Genomic DNA, 20,394 nt, shown 5'->3' with positions numbered 1-20,394 from the left:
CTAGCAGCTAAGGAAGACGTAGCTGAATGGTTCCGTGTGCGTAGTTCAGAAACACAGCAACAGGACCCTAAGAATCTTGCAACATCTGAGTTTTAACTCAGAATGCAATGGTCCTAAGAAATGATCATGGTAGTTTATTTACCCAAAAACATTGTTTACTTCACTCACGAAAAACAATAGAAACAGATTTTTCAGATCCATATTTTTACACCAAAAACAGTTAGGACAAACAGTATATAAACTCCTGTATTTTGGAGGTCACATCAGTTGACTTGAACCAGACTTTTCACATACCAAAGCATTGTTTTCACAGTACCAGAGACAGGACTGAGCTACAAAATTTGGATTAATATTACTATTTACAGTAAGCCATAGTGATGACAGTCTGAAATCAAATTCCCTAGTGTTGGACAAAATTTACTTTGTGCTTCTCAAGTTGGCATATTATAAAGACAGACCTAAATTGGCACCTGAAGTATGTGGTGACTGGTGCCTGTGCAACAGATTATATTGAGGCTACGAAGTTTGAATCAGGACCCAAGATTTCCCAAAGTTCCAACTGGAGAACGAGTTTAGACCCAATTCAGGCCTATCTCCAATAATAATAAATCAATTTCAAGTGCAAGGGAGAGAGAGATAAAATATGATAAACTCCTAGCAAAATAATACAGATGGGTAACGAAGACAAAATATGGACAGTGAGAGGTGCTATAAAAATGTTATTTAGGAAGACCTGTATAGCTCACTCATGGCTTTGCTGCTCTTGAGTAAATGTGGTCATTCCAAACATGTAGCAATAAGAACTTCAGAGCACCAAAAACATTGTAGCACACAAGTTCTTACAGTCACAGGGAGAAATGAAAGAGACCGAGAGGCTGTTGTACATTTATCAGATTCACCAGTTAGAATTACTAGCCAACAGTACCACCTAAAAGTAACTGCGTCTCATGAGCAATTGACTGTTTTACTGTTCTTACCACTTTAGCCAGGCAGCTGTCTGAATGTTCCAGTTTTCAATGTACATTTTGAAACTTGTTGCAGTCTAGGAGAGAGAAGAAAGTTAACATCTCACACTGGCTTTGGAACGTACAGGACAATGCCAGTCTCTACCTGGATTTTAAACTGAGAGGTTTACATGCAGTATGCTAGTAGTAGTAGCTAGCTACAGTCAAGGGTGTGTCAACATTTCCATTATAAACATGTTTTGGGGTTTATAACTCAGCCATAAGAACTTACTCATGGCTGACACTTGCCACTCAATTTAAAAATCTCACTTTTTATTATAAAACAAAACAACAGTGTTTGGCTATCTTTCAAATTATGGAAAAAGCCAAAAAAGGTTTTCTAATTTCAGATATTCATACCAACCCAATTCTTCAACTTACAAACAACTGCTTTTTAATCTTTAAACCTTAGGTGGACTGGAAATTAGGTGAACTGGAAATCCCTAGAGTGCTATGAAAACAAAAGGTTTCTAAAATAAATGCCTTCTTGAGGGTAGGGAGACAGATAAATGAACTTGTTCTCAAGAAAAAATGGAAAGTATTTTTAGTACATGAACTTAGGGCCAAATCTTCAGCCCAGAGTGCACCTTGAGAAACTCAGCCGGGCTGTAGGGAGATACCAATGGGGAAAGGGGAGGCAAGCCCACAGAGCAGTTACATAACCACTCTGCAGTGACTACTTCAATCTGTTGACTCAATAAGCCCTTTATGCCCCTCTCATGGTTGGAGGACCACAGGAAATTAGTGGAAATTATATAGTGGAAATTAAACAGAGAGAAACCATACTAGAATGGGTTTAAGGTAAAGAGACCAATTAGGAAAAGCCAGGATATTCAGAGTTAAGACTGAAAAAGTCCAACTGTAACTCACCTTATTGTGATTAGATGTCAGAGAGGTCTCCAAATAATGGGTGATCTAATATACCAGACAGGCTGCCATACTTTAGCAAAACTGGCTGAGTTAAGCATGGCGTTTCAGTTTTGCTTTGTCGTTTAGGTTCATGTCAGAACTTGGAGGTTATTTATTTACTGTAGTTTCCTGGTGGCTTACTGTAATGAGAAGTGTACCCTTAAGGGAAACTCGCTCCAGAAACAACGCTCCAAGTGAATTTTGGATCATTTTAATGTGTGCTATATTCTCAGTCCAGTTTTTCCTTCGTAATAAGTTGATAACCTAACATCCTGAACAAACCTTAAAGGTTTGCTTTGTTAATAAAAAGCACCAGAGAAGTCTCTTTACTGCTCACTGCTTGAATGCACTCTAAAGTGCAGCCCAGACTAAAAGGAGTGAAAGTCTCCCTTAGAAGTAATCCGACAGCACCAATGAAAATGCTGTGAAGTGGTTCTCAATATGGGCTCTCCAAGGGAACTGCTGCTTTCTAGTTGCAAACATAAATCACATGAGGAGGTGGCTTTCTGCACCAGAGCTTCATAGATTCCAAGGCCAAAAGGGACCATTGTGATCATCAAATCTGATCTCCTGTAGAACACAAGCCATAGAATTTCCCTAAAATAATTCCTAGACAGATCTTTTAGAAAAACATCCAGTTTTGATTTAAAAATGGTCAGTGATGGACCATGCCCCTGGTAAATTGTTCCAATGGTTAAGTACTCTCACCGTTAAAAAATTATGCCTTATTTTCAGTCTCAATTTGTCTAGCTTCAATTTCCAGCCATGGAGCTTATTATACGTTTCTCTACTAGACTGAAGAGCCCATTGTTAAATATTTGTTCCCCATGTAGATCATGAAGTCACCCCTTAACCTTCGTTTTGTTAAACTAAACACATTGAGCTCTTTGAGTCTATCACTGGAAGGTATGTTTTCTAAACCTTTAATCATTCTTGTGGCTCTTCTCTGAACCCTCTCCAATTTATCAACATCCTTCGTGAACTGTGGGCACCAGAAATGGACACACTATTCCAGCAGCATTTGTACCAATGCCAGTATAGGGTCAAAGGGCTCTTCCAAAGCTCACAAGGTCTTCTAAGAGACCCAAGGGAAGTGTGAACTGGAGTAGGGCAGGAGAGGGGCCCAAAAGTACTTGAGTGCTTTTGCACCTCAGTCCAAAATACTGGAGGTTAGAGCAATCTTCATCAGTGTTCTAAGAGTTAAATTAAAATAACCCTAATTGACAGACACAACTTAATTGCATTATAGTACCAGCTAGAGAAAGGAACTGTATTTCCTTGCTTCTATCAATGTTGTCCTTTTTCACTTGACAAGCGTTGATTTTTTCCCCTCTGTGTTTCCAAGAGAGCAGCCAGTCAAGCTGGCTGTCAAAATGGAAAGCTCCCTGGCAGGGTTCTCCTCAAACCTTCGGTTACAGATATTGCAGCCACAAGCAGTATCTTTTGGGGACTACTGTATTACCTTTGTGAAGGTTATACGGATCATTGTGAGCTAGGAAGTGTATTCCACTCCATGCAGAAAGGTTACAAAAGCACCTCCAAAAACTAAAAACACTGGGGCATAATTACTGCAGTTCTTCGGACTAGAAATAGCTCCAGAGAAATACCACCCCCTATACATATACTGGATCAGGCAAATGCCAGAGGCAAGAGACACAGAAAGGGCCTTTGATGTAAAAGACTGAGTTTATCCTGACAGAAGAGCCTTGTTTTTGATTCAACAAACAGACACGAGCCTTTTGTCCAAAGGGGACCCCGCCCTGCTGAAGGGTTGGAAGGATTCTGATCTGCCAGACTCCCCCCAGGTACCCTTAGTATGTATTAGATCTTTTTATGTTTTCATCCTCAAATGTACTCTGCTGTGAAGGATCCATCTGCAACATATAATCCCTGGCCATAGCCCTTGGAGAGAAATCAAGTGCGGAGGCTGGACCTTTGGTCAGATCTGCTGAAGAGAATCACAGTGACCGCAAGGGGGCTGCTAACCTAAATCCCTGGTCAGAAGGGAGATGGATGTGGGCTTCTGCTCAGAGAGAGGTTCTGGCTACAGCCTGAGCGGGCATTCTTTGGGCAGACCATAGAGGGGATCAGTGATGAAGTTACCTCAAATCTTTGATGCCTTCCACACATACTTAGTCTTTCATTGTGCCTAAAAGACTTCACAACACTTCCTAATTGACAGTCTGCTACCTGCACTGAGTGTATTTTCACCTGGCCATGATCAAATGGTGCCAGCAGCAGCCACATTTAGCACTCGGCTCAAATGCAGAAGTGCTTTACGCACGTAGGTGGCTCTTACTATTTGACATGTATTGTACAGTACCTAAAAGAATCTCTCAGGAGGGGGTTTCCACGGTGACAGGTGACATACAAATATTCAGGAAAATGCTGTCCCAGCCCTGAAGAGCTCACAGTCCCATTAAAGGCAAGGTGCAACAAGTGAGCATTACAAACCAAAGGCAAGAAGCAAAAGGGAGGACTAGTAATGAGAGGACACTTATTTAGACTAACATCAAGAGCAATTAGGTGTCTTCTGAATCATTTATCTCCTCCCCCACCATAACCCCCAAGTCACCAGCTTATAAAAAAAATCAGCCTTTTAAAATTTCCTATTCAACCACAATCCCATGGGCCCGTTTAATATTTAACCCTGCCTGCCCCACTCTGGGGGAAAAAAAATGAGCCTGCACCTTGTGGCCTCCCGTCGTTTCAGACCTCCCTCCATCCACCAGGGCCTCCCCCCGTGGGACTCTTCCTACAGGTTGTGCTCTTAGAGGAGCCTTCTCCATAAGGACAGCCAGACCAGACAGCATCAGTTCAAAGGGAAGTTCAAAATGGAAATGAGGCTGTGGCATCACAGAGGTTCTGGGGCTGATATGGCCTCATTGCTCCTATCCTGCCAAGGGAGTCCCCTCTCCAGACCCTCCCCCATAGCCCATATGACCCAGAGAGGGGAAGGGTGCATGAGGTCTACAGGATAGGCGAATGGGTTAAAGTACTGGGGAACTCACAGCTTCTCTTGCTTAGCGACATTCCTCCCCAGTTTCCCCTCCTCTCTGACTGATACAGTGAGCACTCCCATTCCTGTTTTCAATCTATTTTAGATTCCCCACTCAGGTCCTGGGGGCAAGGGGGAAGCTGAGTGCACTTCCATCTGCAATTGGCTGCGAGTGCTTCTACACTTGAGCTGTGCAGCCACTGTGGGTGCTGCAAAAAAGGAGCAAGGAAAAATACTCCAAGAGTGATGGATGCAAGCTTGGGCAAGGGCTAAGACAAGCATAAAAAAGGGAAGATGAAAGGGAGAGGGTATAGTGATGGTTCTCAACTTTTCCACTGAGAATTATAGGGGCCCCTAAAATTTAGAGATGAGTTACCAGACTGTGTCTTTTGATAGATCACTAAGCTACAATGCAGTTAACTCATTGGTTTCCTCTGCTTTTCCTTCTAAAATAATAAATCATGAATTGTAGATGGAGAGCTCCTGTTATTCTGTGAAAATAAATCTGTAGAAGGAGAAATTGGGAATGGCCTATTGCAGACTCCTAGACATTTTCTCATGCAATTAGCACTCAGAAGATATTTATCCTAGGCGACAAACTAACAGAAAATAAGTTGGTCACACTTTATGGTAAGGGTACCTTTATAAATATTTTGTAAGGGACTAATGCATGTTAAAAGCATGCCACTGACATGAAGAATACATTACAGATGTTCTGAGAAACAGTGTGGTCTAATGGAAGGGAACTGAGGTAGGAGTAATTCTTAATTCTATTTCTGTCTCGTTCCTTGACATATTCTGTGACTTTGGGCAGGTCACCTCACCATTCTGTATCTGTTTCCTCTTCTGCCCTTTGTCTGTCTTTTCCATTTAGAACATATGCTCTTTGGGGCCTGCCCTGTCTCTTACAGTGTATTTGTACATCACCTAGCACAGACGAGCCCTAATCTCAGGTGCGTCCTCTACCTGCTATTGCAATACAAATACTAAAAATAGTAACAACAGATTGTTACAAGCACATAAATAGAAGATGCTATCATGGTTATAAATCATTGTTATAAGCAATCTATTGACCTGCTGAACTCTACAATAATTAATGGTTTATTAAAACATTATTAGCTCTTTAGAAACTATTTACAAATGTAACCTTCCTATGAAGTGTGACCAATACAATTTATATGTCCAAAAGATAAAATTCAAAATCACTAATTCTAGACACACCTTTGGCAGAGAAAAATGTATCCCTGTTACTAATGAACCACATCATAATCATCACTCCATAATTATACCATGATTTTGTTTCTTTTAACTCACCTCAATGTTCCATATATTTAAGTTGGATAGCAGATCCCAATGGAAATTGCCTTGCTCATCAACACCACTGAACCCATAGCCAGCTGCATTGTTGACTGCATCAGCTGTAACATCAATGCAAACTATTCAAATTAGACTGTGGCAGGCGTCATTTATTTTTACATGTCTGTCAGACACTGAACACAATGACAATGCTCAATAAACAATAAGAAAATTCTTAGGGTGGAGAAAAAATCTAGTAAAGAACAATGAATAGAAAGGGTTTTTCTAATTATTATGAAACTAAAACATACACATACCAGGGTTGCATTAAAATTAGGGCTGTCAAGCGATTAAAAAAATTAATCGAGATTAATCGCGCTGTTAAACAATAATAGAATACCATTTATTTAAATGTTTTTGGATGTTTCCCACATTTTCAAATATATTGATTTCAATTTCAACACAGAATACAAAGTGTACAGTGCTCACTTTATGTTTATTTTTATTATATTTGCACTGTAAAAATAAAAGAAATAGTATTAAGTGAACTGAAAAATAGAAGTACTGTAGTACAATCTCTTTGTAAGTTCAACTTTCATGATAAATGTAGAATTATGCACAAAAAATAACTGCACTCAAGAACAAAACAACGTCAAACTTTAAAGCCTACAAGTCCACTCAGTCCTACTTCTTGTTCAGCCAATCGCTCAGACAAACAAGTTTGTTTACATGTGCAGGAGATAATGCTGCCCAATTCTTGTTTACAGTGTCACCTGAAAGTGAGAACAGGTGTTTGCATGGCACTGTTGTAGCCGGCTTTGCAAGATATTTATGTGCCAGGTGTGCTAAAGATTCATATGTCCCTTCATGCTTCAACCACCATTCCAGAAGACATGCGTCCATGCTGATAATGGGTTCTGCTCAATAAAGATCTAAAGCAGTGTGGACTGATGCATGTTCATTGTCATCATCTGAGTCAGATGCCACCAGCAGAAGGTTGATTTTATTTTTTGGTGGTTCAGGTTCCGTAGTTTCTGCATCAGAGTGTTGCTTTTTTAAGACTTCTGAAAGCATGCTCCACACCTCATCCCTCTCAGCTTTTGGAAGGCACTTTAGATTCTTAAACCTTGGGTGGAGTGCTGTAGCCATCTTTAGAAATCTCACATTGCTGATGTGACAAAATGCAAAGAAGGTACCAGTGAAAGTGTTCTTAAAACGAACAACATGCTGAGTCATCATCCGAGCCTGCTCTAACATGAAATATATGGCAAAATGCGGGTAAAACACAGAGCAGGAGACATACAATTCTCTCCCAAGTAGTTCAGTCACAAATTTAATGAACTAATTATTTTTTAACGAGTGTCATCAGTATGGAAGCATGTCCCCTGGAATGGTGGCCAAAGCATGAAGGGGCATATGAATGTTTAGCATATCTGGCATGTAAATACTTTGTGCTGCTGGCTACAAAAGTGCCATGTGAATGCCTGTTCTCATTTTCGGGTGACATTTTAAACAAGAATCAGGCAGCATTATCTCCTATACATGTAAACAAACTTGTTTGTCTGAGAGACTGGCTGAACAAAAAGTAGGACTGAGTGGACTTGTCGGCTCTAAAGTTTGACATTGTTTTGTTTTTGAGTGCAGTTATGTAACAAAAAAAATCTACATTTGTAAGCTGCACTTTCAGAACAAAGAGATTGCACTATAGCACTTGTATGAGGTGAACTGAAAAATACTATTTCTTTTGTTTATTATTTTTACAGTGCAAATATTTGTAATAAACATAATATAAAGTGAGCACTATACACTTTGAATTCTGTGTTATTGAAATCAATATATTTGAAAATGTATACAAACATCCAAAATATTTAATAAATTTCAATTGGTATTCTATTGTTTAACTGTGTGATTAAAATTGCGATTAATCGCGATTACTTTTTTTAATTGCGATTACTTTTTTTGAGTTACTCGTGTGAGTTAACTGCGATTAATCGACATCCCTAATTAACATGTATCAGTATTTGCCACATAGTGCAGTATCACAGATACAACCATTTCCTTATACTTGTGGGGAGGAACTACTGCAGTGTCTCAAATTCAAGTTTCTGTTTTTTTTATTAAGATTTGGTAAACGTTAAGTTTTAGTGATGACTTTTGAACACCCCCTATACAAAGTTCTGTGTTGATCTCACAGCTCAGTGCCTCACTTAATACCAGACTGTCTCTGCACATCAAATACTGAGATGTACAAACAACCTACAGAAATGGAGGCCTGGTTCATGTCAGGTTGGACACTCACCCAGCCCATCTTCACATACTATGCTCTTCCTAGAAGACTCATTGTTCTTCCTTATTCAGGAAGCCCAGTGGAATTCCATGGGCAGCAGCTCTTGCTGCATTCTTTCCCACGGAGCAAATCAGGGTTCTGTCTTGCTCTGGAACCCCTCTGATAATTGGGTCTGGATTTCAAAGATCCTGCTTTTAATCTGCCTCTGTCAAAAGCCCTTTCTCTGTGCATACTGAGAAGACAGGAAGGACTCATAACCTTTAGGTCTCTAAATACAGCCAAGCCTATAAATATTGGAAGGAAAAAATGAAAGTATAAACACTGCTAGATTTTTCTGCCTAGTTCCATTATAAATGACAAGCCTGATCAAGAAAACTGAAGATAAAGCTGAGCTTTTCATTTTTATAAAATGAAGTCAGCATTTCTGTCTCGAGATTCAAAATTGGTCTTGGTCTCTCTTACAAAGTGTTATGAGATTAGGTACAAATTCAGGGATAACCCTGAAGTACAACTCAGGGATGCAGTCTAATCTAAAAGCAGTATTCTAACCAGAAAAATATGGACCTTTCCCCTAACCTTCCACTTCACTGACAAGCTCCTGGAAACAGAGGCTTCCAAGTCTTGGTTTCTGATCCTAACAATCTAAAAACAACTCTGCTTGTTGTTTTACTTCTTTTATTGAACAAGAAAGTGTCTGCTACTAGATCAATAACAAGTGCTCACTGCTGGTGCCAGATTGCTAGAACTAAATAAGAAAACTTATATTTAGTCCCTTCTTGCCTTAATGTCTACTGCTGTTCGGGCTTTCTACATGCTACAATACCTTTCGGCTGCATGCTACAATACCATAGGCCCAAATCGTGAGATGAACAGTCAGCCCAGGTTGCTGGCTAGGTGTTAAGTATGTCCGCAGGAAGGTCACAAATGTCCTTCCACAGGCTGTGGAGTTGACATGCCTGTAGACAATGGCTGAAGTAGCCTCTTTGCTGCCAGTGTATGCACAGGACCAAGAACTGGAAGATCTGTATAGCCATAAATCTTCTGGCCCCATCCTGCCCTCTACGCTGCAGCCAGGGAACCCCTTAAAGAACTGTGCTCCATGCAATAGGGAATCATCTCCCACACATACACTTCAAACTGCAATGCTACTTCTTGATCCCAACACAATGCTGAGACCTTTAGTCTCCACAGGCTGCAACGCCTAATTAAAGGCAAAGGTGGATAAAACCTGCATTCCAGTGTTTAGTATTAAAACAGGTCTGTTAGCCCCAGTGCAAAAGTGGTTTGGATGCAGCATAAAGTAGTCTGGAGTGCAGAAGAATTGCCACCTTTCAGTCATCAAATTACTGATAAAATCCTGGACCTACTGAAGTCTAATGGGAGGTTTGCCATTAACTCTAGTGGGGCCAGAATTTAACCCTATTTGGTTAGTTGCTTATGTGGGATCCACCCCGTCTATCAGATTGTGGAATTCAGGTCTAAATGGTTTTTAATAATACATATTTTAAGTCTTAGTCAAGTTTACAGCTAAGTTCCAGTGTTTAATGCTCCCAACCAGAATGCTTGAATTTTCTATCTTTTCATGAATCTGGAGGAATTCTGCAATGTGCCTCACACAATAACATGACTGTCCTTTTCTGGAAACAGCAACTGCTTATTGGCAGTTTTAGTAAATGATTATATAATGCCCTATTCCACACAACAGACAGCTTAACTGAAAAGGGTGGGGAGGAATCATGCCATTTTGTTGCTTGGATCTGTAACATAGATAATAGAAGCCTCGCTCACCACTAGACAGAGCATGCTTTCCCAAAACTCACAAGATTTTTCCGCAGTCTCCAAGATTAAGTCACGTCATAAATCCAAAGGCAGTTTTTCTCTCTAATAATGTGTTTCTAGTTTACTACCCACATTTTTCCAGTTTTCTAATAATCTAAATCTATATCCAACTAAAATAAATTATTTCTCTGAATTATTTATTATCCCAAAGCCGTTTCTATTCCACATATACCAATCCCAACTATTTTCTTCCACTTATTATTTTCCTGCACTTTATCACAGCTCTAGTCTGAATGCTCACAGTCCCTTTTCTAGCCCCTTCCATGATGCTCCTCTTCCATGTCCAGGTATTTGTGCCTCTGTGTAGCAGCCTCCAAACACTGGTGTGAGGTGGACAGGAATATGATCCCCACTTTTACATATAAGGAAGCTTTTGGTGATCTTCTCTATTCAGCAAACACAGTCTTTCTCACCCTTTCATTTCAGTATAGCTTGCCAAGGGATCGCCTCTGACACACAAATGAAGAAGATTAAAGAAAAGAAAAGTATATGTGGGGGTGCGGGCAACAGAGTGTCAGTCTGAAGTTATTTTTGGAAGTTACTTTTGGAAGTTATTATTTAAGAAACACATTCCCCACCCTAAAATCCAAGCCATTTACTACTTTCTTTTCTATAGGCCTCTCTAGCCTGCTCCCTTCTGGGAATGTTTGATTCTCCCTTTCCTTGCAGAAGTGTTTTAGATCCCCCTATCTTCTCCTAAGATTTCATCCCTCCCTCTCCCCACACCATTATCCATCCTATGCTTCCTTTGTGTGTGTCCTGCCTCATTTCCATATATATACCTAGCAGCAACACTGAAAGGACTTGTCTGTGCTCTTCCTGTGGCCCACTAGATGTGAAGACTGAAACCCACTGACTGATATCAGTCCCACTTGGGAGCTGTTGTTCCAGTCAATGCTGTTGTTTCTATCCAACCGCAGAGAAAGATGGTATCCATTTTTCAGGGGGAAAATAAGAACACTTGTTTCACATTCTCACTCAGTAAGAATGGTCAGAACAGGTTTAACTATCGATACATTAGAAGAGTTGGTAGAGAGTGATCTCAGTATAATGGTGTTTGCATTGCTGCATGGGGATATGAGGATTATTGTAATATTTTGCAACACAGGCTACTTTTCTTTGGTGAACAGTCAGAAAACCCCTTTGCTTTTACTCTGCCTGGGATCTGCCCAATAGCCCTAAAGGCTAATGTCATTTAATAGAAGGAAGTAGTCTGTGGGTTAGAACCAAAATTTAGGTTTTGTTAAAGGAAACAATTTTAGGTGCGTGAATTGGGAGGGGGGTTCTTCTGTGGGCAGTTTACATAAAATTTAATAGAGCTGTTTTTTTATTTCCTTTTAAAATATCATTGGAAATATGGTTTGGTTTCAAACACTCCCTAGCTGTGTTTGCACTTCAGTAGGGTAGCACTGGAATAAGGTTGTAAAAGAACAAGCAAGAACAAATGGTCTATTTTCATCATCCAAGAGTAAAGGGGGTGGAGGGGTGGAGGGAGGAACCAGTATAGTAGTGAAATAGTAAGGATGCTTTACACTTATAAAGTTCTTTCCATCTGAGCATCTCAGTGAGCTTCACTTCACTTAATTTAGCCTCCAAACACTGGTGTGAGGTGGACAGGCATATGATCCCCACTTTTACATATAAGGAAACTTAGCCACAGTAATAAGTGCTTGATTTTAAAAGGCTGAAGCCCAAGGTCTGCACAAATTCTTTGGCTGCACAAATTGCTGTAAATATGCACTAGGGCAAGCAAATGCCCAATTTATAGTAATAACTGGTGTGCACAAACACATGCAGACAATGGGTCTCAACCTTCTGAATAATCATGAGTGACTTGCTCAAGTTTATACAAGAAGTCTCAAGCAGAGCTGGGAACAGAGTCCTCCTGAGTCCAAGTCCAATGCCTGACCTACAGGATCAATCTTCCTCACCCTAATTGTTGGAAATTAAATTGTATTAAATATTCTCCAATTCAACAACTTAAGGTGTTACTAAGTAACACAGAGAGTTTCTTAAAAGCCTTGTATGTTTAGAGTAGCTCAAGGTTTGTAAGTGTATTCAGATACTGTCTCGCACCTATTGTTTGTCCCTATTATTTCCTTCTCTCAGTGTCACCTGATATTTTCCTCTTTGCGGAATTTTCTCTCAATAAAGACAAAACTGGAAGAAATATATTGAATATAGCCTTGCAAAACTGTTACAAGTAGAACAAGTCAGAGTTACGAACACCAGAGTTACTAACTGACTGGTCAACCACACACTTCATTTGGAACTAGAAGTACACAATCAGGCAGCAGAAAAGAAAAAGAAAAAGAAAAAAGCTAATACAGTACAGTACTGTGTTAAAAATAAACAGGTGAGTGGATGAGAAGAATTTTACAAGACTGATTAGCCAGGAAGTTTTACACCTGAGCAGCTGACAGTGCTACTCCTCGTCCCATGCAGGAGAGCTCTCTCTTCAGTATAGCGGACCAGACTCTTTTTCTGCCTTATGGCTGCTCTGTACCCAAGTGAATGGGGAGGGCAGGGTTAGGGGTCAATTCACCCAATCCTGACCATCCTTATCTCCGCCCACACCCTGCTTCCCTTTCTCCCTTGCAAGTAAGTGTGTAGGATTGTCATCCACAGGAGATGGGGACTGAATGTGACTAGGACCACTACAGATTTTGTACCAGTATAATTGGCAGTTAGGGGTGTGATTTTTTTTTTTTACCAATATAGTCATACCAGTAATATGGGTGCAGCTATACTGGTATAAGGCGCCTTATGCTGGCATAGCATATTCCCTAGTATAATTAAAGCGGGACAACTTTCTAGTTACAGACAAGTCCATAAGCATGGTTGGACAGAGATTCCCAGCTTTGGATAGGCTGGTTCACATCTACAACGGCCTTGTAACTACTAGGGTGATCACAGGCTCCATAAGCCCCCATCTGCCCCACAAAAGTACAGGACTGGGGCCAGGGAATACAATCAGGGCACAAAGGATACAATCTTTTCTTCTTAAAGTATTAAGAATACCAATAAAAGTAATTTAGGTACAATTAACACGGTGCAAGTGTAAGGGCGAGGTGTTACATACACACACCCATACTCACATCAATGATATTACACATCTAGATTCCAGAGGTCACATCCTCCTCACTGAGTTCAATGGAGTTATAATAATTGACATCAGCTGAAGATCTGCCCCCAGGTACGGGGGAGGAGGGACATTTGCTGCCAACTGACAACAGTTTTAAAGTAGATCAAACTTCTGGCCTACACTATTTGACAGTGTCCTTTTGAGATTTATAGTCAATATACCCACAGCACCCCAAATCTCTTTCCTTGTGCAACTAGCAGGGCACAGACGGACTGTGCACCCACACTGGTTTCAGTGGGGCTCTGCTCACATGCAGGGGTGCTGTGGAAATTGCAGGATTGGGCCCAAAATTAAAAAAAAAAAGTAATTGTTTTATGACAATTTCATACACCCCACTGTTTATGTATTAAATTTATCTGGACACAAAATAAGCCATTTAGTCATCCTTACCTAATGTCCATGCAAAGTAATATTTTGGCTTCGATGCTTGCATAACGATATACAGGTAGCCAAGTCTTGACAAGAAGGATGTATTATTGATAAACTGGCTATCAACAATGTATGTAACAGGATAGGTCTTGGTAAGTGTCAAGAACAAAAGGAGAGATACAAATGTGATACACAGTTTGTATATCACAGCCCCCTGAAAAGCATAATGAATAATAAAACATTGATGTGATCATTTATCAGAATAGACTAAAGCAAAATAATGCTTCCCACTTACAAAAATAAATTGACTAAAGACCCAATAAGACTGGTAACAGCTAATAATAGCTTCTTTTTCCTCATAATTAATTTGTAACAAGGACCAGCTTGTATAATGAATCAGCTGATATATTTTCCTAATTAATCTTACAAATAGAAATTAAAGAATTATTCAGAGCCAAAATGGGCCATGGTCCTTCACCTAAGCACCACACATGAACTGCTGGATGTGCCCTGAGGAGAACACAGAAGTAAGATGGGAAACAGAGAGTTTCCCCATCTGTGCAGTTAAGCACAGGAACTGATTACTGGATTCCTGCTGGAAGCACCAAATATTCTGATTTCCAGTACAATCAGACTGTTATAGATCTAGGTTCTTCCATCACATCCATCAAGGTGTCTGAAAGTGCCTCTCAAAATGACTTAGACAGATACTGTCCTGCACCTAACCTAACAAATATATATTTTAAAAATGTGTAGTTAGTGCCCTAGCACTCCAGAAATCATAATTATAGGTGTAAGCTATGTGAATGCTTTGTAACTGGCTTTCACATATCCATCGTGAGTAAACAGATTCACTCATACGTTCATATTGCAAACAGGTGAATCCATAAGAGTAGACTCCAGATATCAGGAGCATAAAAAATATACCATTTATTATTTAAACACTGATGTAACTAACTCACTTTTAGCTCCTAAATATTTTTTTTCACATGCACTGAATATACACAGAAAAACTTTAATGTTTAATGTCATTTTAAAGCTTAACTTTTTAAAGAAAAATACTAATTTGTCTATCCTGCATATATATATAATTTATGCAAGTGACACAATGTGGGCCTGATTCTGACTTAACTTACACTGTCAGCAGATTACACCAGAGAGAGATCAGGATGAGGCCCTGTATACATACATATTCCACATTACAAAGAGAATATGCAGAACCAAATTCTGCTCTCAGTCAGTTACAAAGGTATAAATCCAGAGTCACTCCAATGTAACAGAGGTATCTGGCCCATGCATTTTTCTGCAATACATGAATGCCACTTGTGGGAGTATCAAGTTAATATTTAATAATACAAAACAAAAATGATAAAGTCCTTGCAATGGATTTATCTTTTTCAGACTTAAAAGATAGCTTCAAAGATACCTTAAGACAGTCACCAAGTTTCCTTGAAATGCATCTGGGCAACTTACAGTATTTAATCAATTATGATTCCTGCATCTAGCATGTCCTCTACAGTACAATAGTTTTTTCAGCTTTTCTCTTTTGTAAAATGTTCTCTCTCTTTTGTCTAAATCTGAATTACAATTCATAATAATCAGAATCTACAGTATGTTCCTACTGTGAACGGAGAGACTTACACATATGGTGTTCACCAACCAATGAGCCACTATGTACTCTTCTGAACAAAGGGATGATGCCAACTCCCTCCCCCCTAGCTTTGTTATCAACACAAACAGCAGAAAACAGATATATTTGCTGGCACAATACCCCAAGCAGTTTTCCTTGTTTGGTTTTAAACCAGGTGCCTTTATAGGAGTCAGACATGCAAAGCAGTATTCTCTAGCCCTTTGCAATAAATACTTGGCTTTTCACAACTTACAGTTGGAGAAGGATCAGGAAGTCTGTCATAACCCTTTTGCTTCCAGTTCACTTCTAAAAGTTTCATATGCACATGCCTCCCTTCAATGAAGGCTATATAGTCCTTGTAATTGCTGCAAGGTCCAGCTATGACACTCATAAAATTGAGGAGATAGCTCAAATACTCCAGTAAGGAAGGTCTTATTCTGTCAAAACATCCACACACAAAACAAAACAAGGTAAAATATAGCAAAAAGTTTCATGAGTACTTTTGATAAGTTTTGGAATTACACAGTGTAACATACTATTTAGCCAGTTCTATCGAGTGTATTTAAAATTTTACATACAACAGAACCTCAATCATGAGTACTCTACATTTTTACAGCCAGCTGTGTACTAAATGATAAATGGAGACACAAAGCAATGGGTCTCTGTAGAAATGTTATATAAACCTCTCTACAAACTTTAGTTTCTCAAGAGATGACAATCATAGTTCCATCATCTAATAATTAGGTAAATTTTCCAATGGCTCACAGTTAAACCTTGAAAACTGAGGAACTAATTATTTTGCCTCTAAGCAAAGTTTCAAATGTATTAAGCTCGAGGATCAAAGTTAGTGACTGCTGTAACTTTCAGCCTATTCAAAAAAGATTTAACTTTCATTCCACAATTAGAGTGGAATTAAAACAAGATTGGGTGGGGGGGAATGCTTGTAATAGATAAGCAGCATCAGTTGTCTTTTGGTAAACAGTATCAAAGTAGTATCAAAGTTTGTACTTGGAAGATTAAGAGTTGGAGGAGAAACATGCATCAGTGTCCAGAAACTGCTGATAGAGGGTTTTTTTAAAAAAAACAGCAATATTTGAAGTGTCAGGGGCAAACTTCAGCCTTGCAGTTTTAACATGGATTAGTGCTTTGATGTAGTTATTGATGAGGGGCGGGGGGAAGAAGTATTCTAATGTGAAAAATAGCAGACCACAGTGAAAAGGTAGACGAAAACCTGAAGATCCAAAGAGCACAGCTTTATTAAAGGACCTGGTTCAGCAAAACACATAAGCAGTTGCTGAACTATAGGTACCCATTAAAGTTAATGGGATTTAAGCATGTGCTTAAGTACTTTGCTGAAACAGGGTCTAAACCCGGCCTTGGGGAAACGAGGGCTCTCTTGGTGTATGGTTCAGTCAGGGGGAAATGAAGAACTCATGTGTGGATGGTTGGGACGCTAACTTCAGAACAAGAATTACCTTAATAAGTATTACAGTATCCACCTTTGGCACTGGGTGGATTGCAGGCAGTACCTACATTAACAATGATTTTTTTTAAAAAAGTCACACATGACTGGGGAAAATCTGACTCCTGGTAATGACTCAGGGAGGAATTAAAAACACCACAGACCATTATTACTTAGATGAGGTTAAAGACACACTGAGTGGGAGAAGTAAATTCTTACTTTACGGCAAGCCGATTTTGCTCAGCAGTGAGGTCCTCAGGTCGTCGGCCTATTCCTAGCAAGAATAAATAATAGGCATGACAGAATAAAATCAAATTAGACTCTTCCAAAAATAACTGCAGAAAATTATCCCAAGCTCAGAGGTTATATGCTGTCGGCACTTTTTGGAGATTTTAAAGTCACAGGCCTTCCTGTGTTTCATTGTTACCAACAGTAATAATTTTATTCATTTTTCCATCCTTTAAGTCAAGCATGCTCATCCTCAGAAGACTGCACTGAAGTACTGAGAATGGGTACTTTAGGATAGGTTCCTCCCCCCTCTCCCTACAAGGCTCTCCTCCTCCTCTGTATCCATCTCCCTTCCTCATTCTCTCCTCTTCAACATGAGCTCTCCCCCATCTCACCTTCTCTGTACCTATTGAAACAGCTTTCCAAGTAGGCAGTGAGCTGCATAATACCCATCCACCAGCATACATCCCCAGTGACTATTATTATAGCTCTGTACCAGGAAATCCCTGTTCCCAGAAGATGCTGGTCCCCTTTGCCACAAGCTTCCTCCTTATTCCTGTGTGAGGAAAGGGGCAATTCACAGCAAGAAGACTGGCCAAGGGAGAGGAACTGGCTGCTGGCATGGGAAAGAAGGAGTTGCTCAGGTCTCGACTATAGTCGAGAGTTCCAACTGAGTTTCCTTCTGCCCGGGCACTGCACTCTAAACACTCAACTCCTGGGCACTGACTATACCCACCATTGTAAAACAGACACTTGACACTTGAGTAGTGTGCTTAAACTCTCTTTCTTATGTAAAAGCCCTGTGTGATTAACAGAACATTAATTATGTTATTTTGAACACTCAAATGCAAAAGTTAACATTAACTATGTAACATTGTATAGCCTGTATATTTCATAGCATGCATTTAACAACAAACACTGATACATTTAAGTGAACACCCATCATGGATGCACCAGCATATTTACCCTCTTTTTCCTTCTATTTTTGGAGAGGTTGGGGGCAGGGATTGGTTTCCTTTGGAAGGGAGTTGTATGTATTTTCTACAGATAAAGTCACAACTACTTGAAAATGGAAACTGCATCCATTTTATCCACTCCAATAGTATGACAGGTTTCAGAGTAGCAGCTGTGTTAGTCTGTATCCGCAAAAAGAACAGTAGTACTAGTGGCACCTTAGAGACTAACGAATTTACTAGAGCATAAGCTTTATTCAAGTGACACCATCATAGGACCTAATCTCATCAGCCATGCCATCAGGGGCTCGTTCACCTGCACATCTACCAATGTGATATATGCCATCATGTGCCAGCAATGCCCCTCTGCCATGTACATTGGCCAAATCGGACAGTCTCTACACAAAAGAATAAATGGACACAAATCTGACATCAGGAATCATAACATTCAAAAACCGATAGGAGAACACATCAACCTCTCTGGCCACTCAGTAAAAGACTTAAGGGTGGCAATTTTGCAACAGAAAAGCTTCAAAAACAGACTCCAACGATAAACTGCAGAGCTTGGATTAATATGCATATTAGATACCATTAACTTGGGTTTGAATAGAGACTGGGAGTGGCTGGGTCATTACACATATTCAATCTACTTCCCCATGTTAAGTATCCTCACACCTTCTTGTCAACTGTGTAAATGGGCCATCTTGATTGTCACTACAAAAGGTTTTTTCTCCTGCTGATAATAGCTCATCTTAATTAATTAGCCTCTTACAGTTTGTATGGCAACTTCCACCTTCTCTGTGTATATATCTTCTTACTATATGTTCCATTCTATGCAGCCAACGAATTGGGCTGTAGCCCACGAAAGCTTATGCTCTAATAAATTTGTTAATCTCTAAGGTGCCACAAGTACTCCGTTCTTTTTAATAGTATGAAAGCTTGTAAGGTAATAAGCACTTACCACTACAATTAATCTGTAGGACTTTTTAAAAGATTAATTTCAAATTCATCCGCCTCTGCTGTTACCAAGTCCTCCCCCGTCATGTGTCTATTTACACTTGTTAGATATTACCTAAATCCTAGATTACTACTCTCCTGAAGCAGAGACTGTCTCTGTGTTATTTGTTTATACAGTGCTTAGCGCAGTGGGGCTCAGATCTCTGCGTGGAGTCCCCAGGTGAGGTTGCCAGGCGTCAGGTTTTCCAACGAAATGCCCAGTCGAAAAGAGACCCTGGTGGGTCTGGTCAGCATGGCTGACTAGGCCATTAAAAATCCGGTAGGCAGTGCAGCGGAGCTAAGGCAGGCTCCCTGCCTGTCCTATCTCCGTGTGGCTCCCGGAAGCAACCAGCATGTCCATGCGGCCTCTAGGCGCAGGGCCGGCTAGGGAAGCTCCATGTGCTGTCCCCGCCCCAAGTGCCGGCTCTGCAGCTCCCATTGGCCAGGAACTGCAGCCAATGGGAGCTGCATGAGCAGGGCATGCAGGCGAAGGCAGCACGCAGAGCCGCTTGGCTATCCCTGTGCCTAGGGCCCACAGGGACATGCTGGCTGCTTCCAGGAGCCGCCTAAGATAAGCGCTCCCTGGAGCCCACATCCCTCACCCCTTCCTGCACCCCAATTCCCTGCCCCAGCCCTGAGCCCCCTCCCACACCCAAACTCTCTCCCAGAGCCCCCTCGCACACCCAAACTCTCTCCCAGAGCCTGCACCCGGCACCCCCTCCCACATCCCAACCTCCTGCCCCAGCCCGGGGCACCCTCCTGCACCCCAAACCCCTCATCCCCAGCCCGGAGACCCCTTCTGCATACCACACCCCTCAACCCCAGCCCCATGCCAGAGCTCACACCCCAGCCAGAACCCTCACCCTAACCCCTTGCCTCAGTCTTGTGAAAATGAGCAAGGTTGAGGGAGAGTGAGTGAGGGAGGGAGGCAGGAGGGAGTGGGGGGAGCCTTGGAGAAGGGGCAGGGAAGGGCCTCGGGGCAGGGCCTCAGGGAAGGGCAGGGCAGGAGCAAGGCAAAGGTATTCGGCTTTCTGCAATCAGAAAGTTGGCAACCCTAGTCACATATGCAACTGCTATAGAAATAAATAAATAAATAATAAATAATAAAACACTAATTACAATTGCAACATTTGAGCCTTTTATTGTACTGGAGGCAGGCATCTTTCTGGAAAATGATGCCATTAGTGACACTAGCAGTGTCAAAGAGACTTGGGCCAGGTAGGCATGGGCCCAGTTTGGGTCAGGGTCAGGCCAAAAAATTAGGCTCAAGCAGACTTC

General features: G+C 40.8%; 1 protein-coding gene across 1 annotated transcript in view; it reads right to left on the bottom strand.

Annotated features, from left to right (window-relative positions):
- MBOAT1 (membrane bound glycerophospholipid O-acyltransferase 1) overlaps positions 1–20,394 on the bottom strand; it is a 91,700-nt gene that overhangs the window by 8,211 nt on the left and 63,095 nt on the right. Inside the window, exons 6-10 of the mRNA XM_073331898.1 lie at positions 17,159–17,213; positions 15,731–15,914; positions 13,869–14,061; positions 6,226–6,329; positions 978–1,042 (exon numbers count right to left, since the gene is read on the bottom strand). Coding sequence (XP_073187999.1) covers positions 978–1,042; positions 6,226–6,329; positions 13,869–14,061; positions 15,731–15,914; positions 17,159–17,213 — 601 coding nt within the window. The remainder of the gene's footprint in view (positions 1–977; positions 1,043–6,225; positions 6,330–13,868; positions 14,062–15,730; positions 15,915–17,158; positions 17,214–20,394) is intronic.

This window comes from Lepidochelys kempii, chromosome 2 (genome assembly GCF_965140265.1).
Source record: "Lepidochelys kempii isolate rLepKem1 chromosome 2, rLepKem1.hap2, whole genome shotgun sequence".
NCBI classification, from domain to species: domain Eukaryota; kingdom Metazoa; phylum Chordata; order Testudines; family Cheloniidae; genus Lepidochelys; species Lepidochelys kempii.
This window is presented reverse-complemented; position numbering and strand designations above follow the sequence as displayed.